The sequence below is a fragment of the Cibotium barometz genome, chromosome 46 (assembly GCF_041138505.1).
Source record: "Cibotium barometz isolate CiBa-2024 chromosome 46, ASM4113850v1, whole genome shotgun sequence".
Classification (NCBI taxonomy): Eukaryota; Viridiplantae; Streptophyta; class Polypodiopsida; order Cyatheales; family Cibotiaceae; genus Cibotium; species Cibotium barometz.
Window position 1 is genome coordinate 9,973,003 of NC_141091.1, and position 15,336 is coordinate 9,988,338.

The following is a 15,336-nucleotide window of genomic DNA, read 5'->3' on the forward strand; positions in this document are numbered from 1 at the left end:
AGTGCATTGCCTGCTGGTCTTAAAAGAGAATACCTCAGTGCAGATTCGGTTGTTTCTTCCAAGAATGATGCAATATTGTATCCAATTGCGTACTTGAACAGTTTGAACTTAGGTGGTGGTTACCCTCCTCACCGCTTACTTCTAAATATTAATGCTCCCTCGACGGAGACTTTATAATGGTACCAGATTGATATGCAAACAATTTACTCAAAGGTGATAGAAGAAGAAATCATTACAGGTACAAACATTGGAGACAGAGTCTTTATTCCCATGATAAGATTTATACCTACTAGGTATATGCATGAATAGGTGGTATACTAGCTACCAGATTTCAGGATTGGGAGCTGGGAGGTAGCTCAGTTGGTAGCCATAGGAATGTTGGGAATTTTAAAAGACTTCAATAAGTTTTTTAATTTATTCAATTCAGGGTGCGGCAAAATCAAAGGAGTGGGGGCACTACCTTTGCACCACCTGCAACCATCCTCCAAAGACCTTGCATACAAGAATTGCAAAAGCATGATAACTGCCTGCATCTGAGAGCTTTTCCATTTGTTAAAGAGTAACCTAAGACACAATGTATCCCATGAGCGCCATCCATAGATTTGAAGTCCCACTTCTTGCTTCTATCCACGTCGCCTTCCTTAACTTCCCAAAACACCCTGGTAACTGGTTGGATGCATATGTGGCAGCAGCCCCATTACACATGGTTTCTCTTAAAAAGGCAACCACATCCTCTGCACATTGCAATTTTCTACAGTCTGCTCCTCTTGAGTCAAATGTCTTTTGATAACAACACCTGCACCATCATGTTCACCCTTCCCATGACCAGATCTCGAGAAATGATGTGTCATCTTTAACCCTGTGAGAGTCCCATACTGAGCAACAAAGTAGAAAGGCCTCTTTGCCTTAAACTGCAAGGCTGCCCCGTCTGACCACACCCAATGCTCCTTGAGGGATAAGCCTAGCTCTTTCAACCATCCATGATGGAGCATGAAGCAATGTTGAACAAAAAGAGTATCATGAGTTTTATCATTAGAAATGTAAAAATGATAATACTTTTGAAGACTTCCTGCAATCTGCACATATGTGATATGGACAAATATTGTAACTTGGCAAGAAAACCAACGCATTGATTGAATCTCATTTTGTTCTTTGAATGTATAATTTTCAGCAAAGTCTACAACTGAAACAACCACATCGTCAGGAAATACACGTAGACACTCTCTAAATTGCTCAGCTTGCCATCTGTAGATAAAGTTGTGCTTTATGAACTTTTGTAAGTGATCCCTAAAGAGGTCAAATAGTTCCCTAGATTACATCTCCTTGTGGGAGAGAACTTTTCTTTTCTTTTTCTTGCCAAAATCTGTTTCACCAACTTGAATGTCTTCAAAAATCTTCACCTTTATTGTGCGTACGCTACTTGATTCCTCCATAGGACACGTCGATAGCTTCTTTGAGGGTCCACAAGATGGGCACTCTCCCATCAAACACTTCAAAGCAAAGAAGTCTGAATTGCTAGGCTTCAAACACAATACTGATTCCCACAAATTTTTAAGGCTTGAGTAAGTTTGTGTGTGAGCTGTGCATTTTTCTCCAACACCACAAATGTTACATTGACATATACACTCTTTTCCATGCACACTTGGACCAGCTTGGCGTAAATGGTTGATAGCATCTCGTAAGAATGACATCTGGACATGTGTGATGCAACAACAAGTGTGTCAATCTCGAAGCTTGCGTACAAAATAAGGCTTCAACTTTTCAAATGTTCTTTGATGAATCTGTACCTCTGGATGACTCTGTTTGAAAGCAAGAAAGAATTCTACCTGCAATAAATCAGGACAATAAATCAGCCTATGAACAACATATATAGCTTATAGAAGTCAAAGAATTAGAACTAACTTGGTAATTTAAAAAATTTTCATGCCAGAAAAAAACAATAGCTTTTAGGTTAAAGGTTTGGAATAATAGCTGCCGTGTTAAGAGTGGTAGCTATTTGGTTAGAGTGGGCGCCACCAGGTAGATAAGGTAGCAACCATGTTAAGAGTGGAAGCTACTAGGTGAACAATGGTGGCTTTTAGGGACAGAAAGGTAACTACCAGCTTTGGAACAGTAGTTGCCATGTTAACAGTGGTAGCTACCTATTAAGAGTGAAATCCACCAGGTAGGTAAGGTAGCAATCATGTTAAGAGTGGAAGCTACCAGGTTGACAATAGTGGCTTTTAAAGACAGAAAGGTAACTACCAGCTTTGGAATAGTAGCTGCCATGTTAACAGTGGTAGCTACCTGTATAGAGTGAGAGCCACCAGCTAGGTAAGGTAGCAACCATGTTAAGAGTGGAAGCTACCAGGTTGACAATGGTGGCTTTTAAAGACAGAAAGGTAACTACCAGGTTTGGAACAGTAGCTGCCATGTTAACAGTGGTAGCTACCTGTATAGAGTGAGAGCCACCAGCTACGTAAGGTAGCAACCATGTTAAGAGTGGAAGCTACCAGGTTGACAATGGTGGTTTTTAAAGACAGAAAAGTAACTACCAGGTTTGGAACAATAGCTGCCATGTTAACAGTGGTAGCTACCTGTATAGAGTGAGAGCCACCAACTAGGTAAGGTAGCAACCATGTTAAGAGTGGAAGCTACCAGGTTGACAATGGTGGCTTTTAAAGGCAGAAAGGTAACTACCAGGTTTGGAACAGTAGCTGCCATGTTAACAATGGTAGCTACCTGTATAGAGTGAAAGCTAGTAGGTAGGTAAGGTAGCAACCATCTTAAGAGTGGAAGCTACCAGGTTGACAATGGTGGCTTTTAGGGATAGAAAGGTAACTACCAGCTTTGGAACAGTAGCTACAATGTTAATAGTGGTGGCTACCACCACTCTTAGCATAGTACCTATCATCAAGATACCACCTAAATCACTCCCAGCCTCATGCTTATGAGCTCCGAGCTTGGTAACTGAGCTCCAAGCCTGGGAGCCACCACTCTTAGCATAGTACCTACCATGAAGATACCACTCTTATCAGCTCCCAGGCTTGGAGTTCATTGGTATGACAGAAATCCTAACTTGATGCTTCTAGCTGTCGGCCTAATAACATATCAGCTTGAGCAAAACCTTTGCTACCAATCTGTGAGCCTACCACCACCTTGGTGGCTTCCTTTGCTAGCCACCTTTACGAGGATGAAACTGTAATTGAAAGTGGTAGCTATTTATCTACAAGGGTTACCATGGTAGACTAGTATTACACACTATGAAGCTGGTGCCTAACTTCAGCCCTGCACTACCGCCGACCAATGTACAACCAAGAGGTAATTAGGGACATTTAAAAAGTATGGCATAACAAGGAAGACAAACCTGAGGTTGTTCAAGCAGATGCACCGGATGCTTCTCATTCATCCAACACGCTTTCGACATATATCCTTTTTCTTCGGCAACACACGTGTATTGTTTGTGCAATATGCAATGACTAAATCTTTCACTTCCTCTGTGATTATACTTCTATGTTGTCGTTGTCGCTCACACAAATGCAATGGCAGCTGTGAGTCATGTTGCTTCATTTGAGATCTAGCTGCATAAAAATTCCTTCGATGAACTCCAAGTAACCTTGATGCAGTTGCTATATTTGGTTTTCTACCTGTGGAATTCATGACCATCATGATACTTGCCCGTTTAACAAACAATTCCCTAGAGCTTTTTGGTCTTTTGACAGCCTTGAGGGTATTGTGTAATCTATGGAGCAAGAGCTTATGATCCTGTGTGGATTCCTCAGCTTTGTGACAATTGAGAGATGCACAATTAAATTGTACATCTCTTAAAGCTCGATGGTTGAGTATACTTGTGACGATCTCACCCTTTGCTTTATTGTTAAGACCCTGTGTGTATTCCGTGAAACACTTAATCACTTTTGAAGTAATCATCTTCTGTTTTGTGATGATGAGCTTGACTTGTTTCACTGGTGACTTCCTTGACTTTAACTTCTCACGATAAGCACGCTTCCGGCCTGTTTCGTACTCCCTGATTAATTTTGATTTGCATGGTGCACACTTGAAGGAGCAAGCACATGTACATAAGCTACTTTGAACATCTTCTGCTTGTGCAATTGGAACTATTTCCATGTTGAAAAAACTCCTTTTGATCAGTTCAACAAGTCGAATGTGCTCACTTTGTGGATAGCATGAGGCTTTTAAGAGAGTCAGATAGACCCTCAGATGCTAATATAATGTTAAGAAATCCAGGAAACCTGCAATGCAAAAACACACACAGACGTGAAGTCGCCATGGAGGCTTGTTCAAAGCAAAGAGAGAGAGAGAGAGAGAGAGAGAGAGAGAGAGAGAGAGAGATTCTGCTATAGAGGGTAAGCCTTACCATCAATCACAAGACACGCACATAGACATGAAGTCGCCATGGAAGCTTGTTCACAGCACACACACACACACACACACACACACACACACACAGAGGACGTGGGGAGTGGTTGACCATAACCAAAAAACGGTTCTTTTTCTTTTTCTTGTTTTAAACAACCCACTTTTTGCTTGGTATTAGATGGTTACTACTATCAGTGTACTAGCTGTGTCCCGACGTAGGTATTAAGTCCACCTATTTATGCATACACCCTACTATGCTTCAATTGCCTTTTGACATGCCCAGGAGAATTTCCTGTCAGGTTAGCTTTTGGTATGTCAATAAATAAGTCCCAAGGACAAAAATTGAGTGTATTGGGACTTTATCTCGCCACACAAGTATTCACGCATGGACAACTATACGTTGGTATATCACTTGTTAGATCATCCGATGCAATGAAAGTGTGTGTAAAGCATATTGTGGAATAAAAAAGCAGCACAAAAGGTTCAAACGAAGTCTTCACAACCAATGTTGCCTACAAGGAGGTTTTGCAAATGACATGCAAAAGAATGTAAATATAAATGGCAGCCTACAAATAGAGACTACATTTATACATATCTTTGTACAATGAAGTAAGCATTTAAATGGAGAATGTTTGCAAAGATATGACATGTGCAATCTTTTTTTTACTTGTGGATTACTTTTATATACGGTGCCATTATTTTATTCCTTGCTTGGCTCAAGCTACTGAACACACACACACACGCACGCACGCACGCACGCACACACACATATATATAAATATAAAAGAGAGAGAGAGAGAGAGAGACAGAGAGTTATATTTAATATCAGGGGTATATTGCTTAGGATGAATGTGGCAAGGAGATCATTTTCGTTTGTTTATGGTGATGGACAAGATATTGAAAGTAGTTTTTTAGATGGTTATTATACTATAAGTATTATTGTTTTCAAAACCTATTTAATATTCATAGCTGAATTGTAGACCCTCCATTTTGGGAAGGACAAGCAGCTTCTCTAATTATCAAACTATTAGAGAGCACCAGTGTTTTGCGATATATATAAAAACTTCCTTTTTATGTAGCTTTTGTGTTTTATTTGATAAATTTATATTGTTATTGATACATTCTTTTTCCAATAGAGTATCTTTATTTTTTTAAAACCTAGATTATTGTTAGGTTTGTATGGTCAAGACATTTATACAACGAGAACTTTGGACTCTTTGGAATTTACAATCTAAGATTGCGAAAAATCACGGATCAACTTCATCATGTACGTGTAATGTTTGTGAACTATAAAAAGCCTGATAAGTTAGATTTTCGATGCATAAATACTAAACAGTACAAAATTTTTTGATTTGCTGTTTACAAGCCTGTTCAAACACCTTTCGCCTCAAATATTGATCCACCAAATGAGTTTTGTAAAGTCTTATCCTTATCTTTCTTTTTTTCTTCAAGAATTATATCTTTAATAACTAATATTTTTGTCTTAAATATATTTTACCAAATTGAGGTGAGGAGTATAGCCTTCAAGAAGAGAGAATCCAATTGTCCGAAGATTGTTTTAAAACCGTGTTCAAGTGTGTTACGATTGTCAACATTTTATCGGGTTAGAATACTAGATGTATATTTGTATGCAAAGTTTGGTGCTTTAGGAGCTTCTGTATGGATATATATGACATGCATGATGTGTTTATATATAAGGTTGCCATGTTGAGGACCATGAAGTCCATCATGGGCTTCAAATATAAGGCTCATCTCTACTCACCCTCCTAGGAGATGCATTTTTTTTTAATATATGAAATTGGCTAGAATTAAAAGGTACAACACAACATACACACCAATGCATGTCATCGCTTACGCAATGAGGACCAAAACCTGTGCCCTTGGGACTCTTGGGCAACAGTCTCTCCATTGTACTAATTGGAGGTAGACAAGGATGAGTCATCTATTTTATACACGCAAGGTTACTCTTGTCCGTCAAGGATCAATCATGCCACTAGTACCCCAAAAAATCCTATTATGACTAGAGTTTAACCACAACTAACAAAGACTAACCAACATCGGATAATGCCCTTCATCGCATGCATATTATTATCCACACATCATGATAAGGAAGATTCTTGACGTACTGTTACCATATTATAGTAGTGATGTGTGTGAACACACTTAGGACCGCCGGGGCACTTTTTCCCTCACTAGGAGGTTTTTTCCCCCGTGCATTGTATATACGCCCATTATCTTCTAGGGCTTGTAATCTTTCATTTTGGCACTCATAATACACTACTGTGTTGTGCTCAAGCTTCCTCATCTTCTTGAAGTTGTGTGTGCATTCCTGCAACCCTAATTCCAACAATTGGTATCAGAGCAGGCTTCCTTCTCCCGGGCAGCATCACCGGCACCTGCCGCTTCATCTCCTCCGATTGCAACGAGGTTTCACGAGCGTCTGCAGGTTAGTATTTTGAGAATTTTGATCTGAAGTCATTTCGCCCTCCGTTTTTGCATTCCAAGTACTGCGCAGGCAAAATCGTCCTACTGTGCAGATTTTCTGTCAAGATTAAAATCTGCAGGACAGGTGCCCATTCGTCTGTTTTGGGCTGTGCTACATAGCACAGGTCAATTTTATACAGGTTTACCTCTTGCAGACAGCATTTACATCTAGTAGTACAGTCATTGGCCATGGCTGACAACAATGATGTATTCCGCATGTTGGCTGCTGAGGATAAGTTGGATGGCACCAACTATCCATTGTGGGCATATATGATGCGACATGTATTGGTAGCAAAGGGGTTATGGAACATTGTGCAGGGTATTGATGCACGTCCTATTGTGGCTGGGAATGCTGCAAACACATCAGAAACAGGTACTGTTGATGATGGTGCAGGCACAAGTGCTGTTGCAGCTGTTCGAGAACCACCACTTTCAGCAGAGCAGATTCGTTGGGATGGTAGAGATGCGCAGGCTCATGCCTTGATTGCGCTGTCTGTCAAACGTACCATTATCCCACATATTCGCTCCTGCAGGACTTCTAAGGATGCTTGGGATGTACTTGCCACATTGTATCAGGCAAGAAATGAGGCTCGTGTTGCTTATCTCCGAAAACAGTTGGAGAATGAGCATATGAACGAAGGTGATTCTATGGATAGCTTTTTGACAAAGATCAAGGATTTCAAGGAGCAGCTCATTTCTGCAGATGAAATCCTGTCAGACAGTTCACTTGTGCAGACTGTTTTGAATGGTCTACCAGATTCTTATCAGGGTTTTGCTTCCACTCTTCGCTTGATGATGAAAGGCAATCCCAATGCCTTATCATTTGAGGAGTTAGTTTCTGTTTTGCTGCAAGAAGACCAGTCAAGGCAAAACAGGAATAATATGCGTGTCGCAGATCAAGCTTTCGTTGCTAGTCAGAGAAGCGGGAAAGGTAAAGCTGGCTTTTCTTCTAGTAAGCAGAAATCTGCAAATGCTGCGCAACCAAAGAAGGAAGACAAAGATGAGAAGAAGGGTGACAAACAGAAGACATTTTGCAAGTACTGTAAGGGAAATGATCATGTCATCAAAGCGTGTCCTAAGCTGGCTGCGAAAGAGGCTAAGAAGAAAGAGGCTGGTATGGCTGTTGCAGATGCCTCTCCTTCTAACAATGAATCTGCTAATGTTGTGCTAGATACAGAATGGGCATTCAATGCGCAGTGCAGTTATGACCCATCTTTGCATGACACATGTATGTCTACAGTAGATTCAGATGTATGGTACTTTGACAGTGGTGCCACTAAGCATATCACCTCGCAGCGCAGTTTATTCACTTTCCTTGAGTCTGCTCCCACAGGGAATACTGTCACTTGTGCCAATAACTCCTCTTATCCCGTTGAAGGAGTTGGACAGATTGTGCTGAATGTTGCAAATGGCAACACCTTTACACTTTTTGATGCATTGTATGTGCCAGGGATCAAAAAGAATCTGCTGTCAGTCTCCGCATTTGCCAAAACAGGTTTGGTTGTAAAATTTGTGGATGACAGATGTACTGTTCATGATCTCTCTTGTGGTGACATCATTGTAGCATCTGGTTCACTATGTCGAGGGCTGTATAAGCTCAATATGGATGGCAAATGTGTAGAGGATTCAGCATGTGCTATTATGGATACGCAGGCTATTTCAAATGCAAAACTGTGGCATGCACGTTTTGGTCATCTGAATTTCGCAAGTTTGCTGCGCCTGCAGAAATCTGAAATGGTGTCTTCTTTGCCTAAGCTTGAGGCACCTGTCAAGCATGTTTGTGAGGGCTGCATATTGGGTAAAATGCAGCGTGCTTCCTTTCCCAAAGATGGATCAGTGAGAGCTGAACGCAGATTGCAGCTTGTTCACAGTGATGTTTGTGGACCCATGCAAACTCCATCATTTGGAAACTACCTTTACTTCGTGACTTTCATTGATGATTTTACCAGGCATGCATGGGTATATCCTTTGAAGGCAAAGTCCGAAGTGTTTTTGTGCTTCAAACAGTTTTTGGTTATGGCTGAAAATGTGTCAGAAAGTAAGATGGGCACCCTCCGTTCAGATCGAGGGGGGGAGTATATGTCTTCAGAATTTAATGCATTTCTGGCTGAGCGTGGGATAAAACACCAATGTACAGTGCCGTATACACCACAGCAAAATGGTGTGGCTGAGAGAAAAAACAGGTCTCTCATGGAAATGGCAAGATGTATGGTTAAGAGTCAAAGTCTACCACATGGTTTTTGGCTTGAGGCTGTCATGTGTGCCACTTATGTACTAAACAGGTGTCCCACCAAAGCATTACAGGTTGTCACTCCATATGAGGCTTGGCATGGCCGCAAGCCATCTGTTGGCCATTTACGTGTTTTTGGTTGCCTGGCATATGCATTAGTGCCTGTGCAACATCGCAGAAAATTGGATGACAAAGCTGTCAAATGTATTTTTGTTGGATATAGTGCTGAGAGCAAAGGCTATCGTTTGTATCATCCACAGACAAAGCGCATTTTGGTTAGCCGTGATGTTGTATTTGTGGAAGATGCAGTTCAGCCCTTGGTTTCATGTACTAAGGAGACAGATATCAGCTCACGTGATGTCTATGATACATTGTTGCCTCTTTTCAGTGGTGCACAGTCAAGTGCAATACCTCATGAGGCAGTTTTTCAGCCTATGCAGGTTTTAAATGATGGCACAGATCAGCCTATATCTGATGCAGATGTGCATGATGCACTTGAGGATGAGAGACAAGAGATTGAGGGCTCTAGGAATATGCCTAGATGGCTGGTGCAGACTTTGCGTGACAGCAAGTTGGATGCCCCTTTGTCTAGTCGCACTCGTTCTGGCTCTCATGGTGCCTCTTATGCGTCAGATTGTTATGCATTGGCTGTTTCTAGTATGTGCGATGAAAGTGAGCCTGTTTCATTTGATGAGGCACAAAGTTCAGAAAATTGGATGGCTGCTATGCAAGCAGAATACGATGCTATTATGAAGAATGGTACATGGTCTTTATGTGACTTGCCCCCTGGCAAGAAGGCCATTGGCACTAAGTGGGTATACAAATTGAAGCGTAAGCCTGATGGCACAGTGGATCGCCATAAGGCTAGGCTTGTTGCAAAAGGTTATGCTCAAGAGAAGGGCATTGATTTTGATGAGACTTTTGCTCCCACATGTCGTATGACCACTGTTCGTAGCATCTGTGCATTAGCAGCTCATAATGGTTGGAATGTACATCAGCTGGACATAAAGACTGCGTTCTTAAATGGAGATTTGCATGAGGAGGTGTATGTATCGCAGCCTCGTGGTTTTGTTCAAAGAGGGCAAGAAAACAAAGTGTGCAGGTTAAAAAAGGCTTTATATGGTTTAAAGCAAGCTCCACGAGCTTGGTATGAAAAAATACATGCATATTTGACTGCACATGGGTTTCAGAATAGTCCAACAGAAAGCACTTTGTATGTTAAACGTGTGGATGGTGTACATCTAATCATTGCTCTCTATGTCGATGACATGCTGCTCACAGGACCAAATGAGAGTCATATTGCTGATTTTAAGACTGATTTGAATGCCTCTTTTGAGATGTCAGATTTGGGACATTTGCATCATTATTTGGGGATACAATTTAAGCAGTGTGATGGAGGTATTGCTTTGTGTCAGACAAAGTATATTGAAACATTGTTGCGGAGATTTGGCCTTGAAGACTGCAAGCCTATTGCTACTCCAATGGAGACAGGTTTGAAGTTGAGTCTTCATGATGCTGGAGATCACTTTGATGTCACACTCTATCAGACAGCTGTTGGTTGCCTCATTTATGTATGCATTACGAGGCCAGACATTCAGTTTGCAGTCTCACAAGTGAGCAGATTTATGCATAGCCCAGGCATTAAGCATTGGCAGACAGTGAAGCGTATCTTTCGCTATTTGAGTGGTACTCGGCATCTTGGGTTGTTTTATCCCAAGGGGGGATCATTGCCGCCAGATTTACATGTTTTTTCAGATTCTGACTGGGCTGGTTGTTATGACACACGCGTGTCCACGAGTGGTTTTTGCTTCATGCTTGGAAGCTCATGCATATCATGGTTGAGCAAGAAGCAGCCTACTGTGGCCACTTCTAGTTGTGAAGCTGAGTACAGGGCAGCTTTCACAGCTACGGTTGAGTGTGTGTGGCTCAGACGCCTTATGGCTGATTTGGGTGTTGGGCAGCCATCTGCCACCACCATCTTCACTGACAGTCAGAGCGCATTGGCAGTTGCGCGGAACCCAGTGTTCCATGCTCGTACGAAGCACATTGAGGTGCACTACCATTATGTCAGGGAGAGACTCTCTGCAGGAGAGATCAGTTTGGCTTATGTGCCAACACAGGATAACCTTGCAGACCTTTTCACAAAGGCTCTGCCTCGTGAGAAGTTCGAAGCTTTTCGCAAAGCTTTGGGCTTACTCCCTTTTGTGGATTCGTCCACATAGCTAGACACTTCCCTATACATGAGTGCTAGCTCTTGTTCACCGCATCACTCCAGGGGGGATTTGTTACCATATTATAGTAGTGATGTGTGTGAACACACTTAGGACCGCCGGGGCACTTTTTCCCTCACTAGGAGGTTTTTTCCCCCGTGCATTGTATATACGCCCATTATCTTCTAGGGCTTGTAATCTTTCATTTTGGCACTCATAATACACTACTGTATTGTGCTCAAGCTTCCTCATCTTCTTGAAGTTGTGTGTGCATTCCTGCAACCCTAATTCCAACACGTACTAGGTCACCCTTAAAAAGAAGTAGTTTAATAGGAATAGTGCTCGTTCTCTCACATTTTACTTCATTCTTTTATGGATACTTTTTTATAAATGGCTGTATTTAAGGGCAAAATACCCACAAACAAGCATGCCACCAACCACGGGTAGTGTAACCTATCAAGGTTGAATAGAAGATCATAATACAATGCTTAATCAATGTCCCACCTAGTCTCTCAAGTTTTTGTGCTTGTGCTCTCTTCCTCTTTCCCAATCATTGGTTTGGCTTGCCCACCTTGTAGGCTGTGTTCATTATGTACTCGTCACCCTTATTGCTTTTATGGGGATCTTTATATACCTCTTCACATTGAATTAAAATAGGTGGTATAAGAAATTTGTAAATCTACTCGTTAATTATTGTGTACACTAGTGTATTGTAAAGAAAGGGATTGTTACAACAGTGGGGCGTATTACCTCTTTCTCGACGTGTGTGAACGTAGAAAGCCACTAGGCCTACGCCAGTCACAATGGATATATAAAATCAGCACGAAGTAGGAAGAAAATAACATTATATATTGCACACAATGGATGTACAAAATCGGCATATTAAGTAGGAAACAAATAGCATTAATTAGCATATAACTCTGATAAAGGTTCGATATCTAATTAGTGAAAGATGGGTGAAAAATGCCACTACTATGAAGAATCAAAACTTAGGATAAGAGGGGTGGAAAATGCGACTAGTACGGATGGTCAAAACGCCGGTGTATCAATGAATAATGCGTTTGGAATTAGGTGGAGCTCACAGCAACAAGGCGATGGCTGCAGCAACTAGTAACCCAGTCCACTGTCCGTTCCTTTCTGCTGCCAAATTCTGCAAAATGAAGTAGCATCACATTAGATATTTGCCGTGACGGATACCATTGCACTCAGAGCGGTTTCAGGAGGACTATCAACTTACCCCTTCCGACCCGGGCGCAGGTACCGTAACAGGCGCTGCTTCAGGCGACAGCTCTCCTGACGGCGGTGGTGGTGAAGGCTGCAATGAACTTGGCGCCTCAATAGGTGCAGAAGGGAATGGAGATGGTGATAGTACTGTAGCCGGTGCAGTAGAGGGCGACGACGGGAGGCTGGCCACTGGGGTTGGGGAGAGGCTGGATGAAGGCCCAGGAGAGAGTGTACTTGAAATTGCAGCTGGCGTGGGAGAAGAGAGAGAAGATGGTGACACCGCATACGCCGGCGTTGGACTAGCAGGTTGGAATGTAGGGGCTGAAGAGGATGCTGTAGGAGAAGGGAGCGAGGCTGGTGAAAATGAGGATAAGGGTGGAGACTGTGGTGAAAGAACTGGCGGAGAGATGTGGATGGAAGGAACGGGTGCCAACGGGCTAGTTGATGGGGGGGCCGACGGGGGAGGAGTGGCAGCTGTCGGCGTCGGCATTTTGGTTGGAGACGTGCCCGGGGGTGCGAGGCTGGGCGTTAAAGTTGACGATTTTGGTGCCGGGGAGCACGTGCTGCAAGGTGCCATTGATGCAACAGGAGGGGACGGTAGGCTTTGCGGTGGAGCTGTTGAGCTCTTTGGAGGCAAGGCTAGCGGCGAAGACGGAGACGCGGACCTTGGCCCCAGCGGTGTTGAGATCGTGGGTGAGACACTAGGTGGCGTTGTTGGCATTGGCGGAGTTCCGATGGGTGAGAAGTGTGGCGAGGCCGTCCTTCCGGGTGGTGGCGTTACTGGCGATAAAGCAACTAGCGGTGGTGGCGCTGGCGGCAAGGGAGGCATGATCGCCGGCGGCGGTATTGACAATACTGCCGGTGGGGAGCTAGATTTCGGAGGCAGCGTAGTCGGTGGGGAAGGAATAGTATGCGACGGGGGATATGTTGGAGGCGGTTGATTCCCGGATGGAGGAGGACCTGTATTGGGTGGCGTCGTCGGTGGTAAGGGAATAGTTCGTGACGGTGGGTACGTAGGAGATTGATTCCCAGATGGAGGCGGAGTACCTGAATTGGGTGGCGTCGGAGTTAAGTGTGTTGGGGACGGAGCTGCAACAAATGGTGGCGATGGTTCAGGACCACCAGCGATCGGGGTCGGAGGAGCGGTAGTACCGACGGGCGAAGAAACCAGAGGTGGTGAGGGAGAATATATGGGTGATTTGACACTTGGAGATGGCGGAGACAGTGTAATGGGCGGCGGCGATGTGGACTGATGCGGCGGCGGTACCAAGAAAGGTGGAGCGAGGCTAGAAGAGGGTGGCCGAGTGACTATGAAAGGTGGTGCAGGGCTAGAACGCGGCACGGGTACCAAGGGAGGCGACGCAATAGGTACTGGCGGCGGAGCGGACACCTCGAATGTGGGAGGCGGGGGCGGAGTCAGCGGTCCTGGAAAGATCGGGGGTGGCGGAATAGATGACATTGGGGGTGAGGGTACGCCTAATGGTGAGTGATGATGATGATGATGATGGTGATGCAGTTTGGCAGGAGGAGAGGCTGAACCGCTAGAAGATGGAGTCGAGGCTTGTGGAGCGGTCGGTGCGGCACCGGGTGCCGGCGGGCTTTGTGATGGCGGTGATGGGATTGGCGAGGCCACGGGCGGAATCGGAGGCCACCGTCGTGGCGATGGGGTTTTTACAAGGGGTGGCGGGATGGCTAGAAATGGCGGCGGCGGAGCACGGGAGCCGTGGTTTGATGATACGGGAGCCTCCGCCGGAGACAACAAGATCCGTGAGCTGGGACGATCGCGCCCTTGAAGCCAAGCCAGGCCAGAGCCGAGCCAGCCCATCGAAGATGACGATACCTCCCGCTGCTGGTGCCGCCTCCCCAGAACCACCAGAGCGTGGTTGTTTCGACCGTCGCAGACCACCATCGGTGAGGGCGCCTTCCATGCAAAATAGAACACACCCGCCCTTTCCGCGTTCCACTGCAAGAACGATATTAGCACAGCACAGCTTCGCAATTCATCGTAGCCTTTCAAGCTAAACCTCTACAACACAACATACTAACCTTGAAGGAGGCTCCCTTGGCAAGCAGCGTAGCATCCTTAAAGTCGCAAGCATCCAATGCATCTCTGCCATGCAATCTGTAAAGAGAATGCGATACAGAGGGGGGCTCGAACACTGAACACACGTTCGAACACAGGTAGGTTAAGCAGTCCATACAGACAATGCATTTCTACAGACTCTCGCTAAGTACCTAAAGCATTTAACCAACTCATCTTTGCAGAGGTGGAGAAGAGAATGACCTCCTGCCACAGATCTCACCTATCGACTCGCCGGTGTAGATCGTCATGGATTTAGGAACCGCCAACTTAGCAGCATGCGTCCATGCAGGCAGCAGACCAGCCGCATTTCCCAGAGGCCAGAGATTGAACACTAGAACTAGGGCTATGAGCCAGATGTGACAATACGTCGATGCCATACGAGTTCTGCACAAAGCCACGTTGAACCAGACTTCAGGAGATGAACAGAGTACACGACGGTCGCAAGCAAGTTAACCGACGTCCGAGCAGGCAATGTGCGGAGTTACGCGTAGAGCGACGAGTTACCTTGTCGTTTGGGAAACCATTTGCTTCAATGATTTGGTCTAGCTATGCAGAAAAACTGCTGAGGATCAGACAATGTGCTGAACCTAGTCTCGGGACTCTTAAGAAACCCATGTAAGCTCAAATAACCTTGAAGCTGCTTCGATGGAGGAACCTGCAAAGAAGGTTCGTTCGCGAATCGCAGCGCGAAGAGGAGATAAGGCGACTAAAGTTAGGACACGGCGGTGATTAATAGAATAAAGAAT

At 44.3% G+C, this 15,336-nt stretch overlaps 1 protein-coding gene across 1 annotated transcript in view; it reads right to left on the bottom strand.

The window, feature by feature from the left end:
- Positions 1-12,112: 12,112 nt before the first annotated feature.
- The window catches only part of LOC147611857 (uncharacterized), a 3,383-nt gene continuing 159 nt past the window's right edge, over positions 12,113-15,336 (bottom strand). The window contains exons 1-5 of the mRNA XM_086783737.1: positions 15,095-15,336; positions 14,811-14,974; positions 14,554-14,666; positions 12,521-14,470; positions 12,113-12,433 (exon numbers count right to left, since the gene is read on the bottom strand). The exon at positions 15,095-15,336 is cut by the window's right edge and continues 159 nt beyond it. Of these exons, the coding sequence (XP_086639863.1) occupies positions 12,362-12,433; positions 12,521-14,470; positions 14,554-14,666; positions 14,811-14,974; positions 15,095-15,114 (2,319 nt within the window). The 5' untranslated portion in view covers positions 15,115-15,336 and the 3' untranslated portion in view covers positions 12,113-12,361. The remainder of the gene's footprint in view (positions 12,434-12,520; positions 14,471-14,553; positions 14,667-14,810; positions 14,975-15,094) is intronic.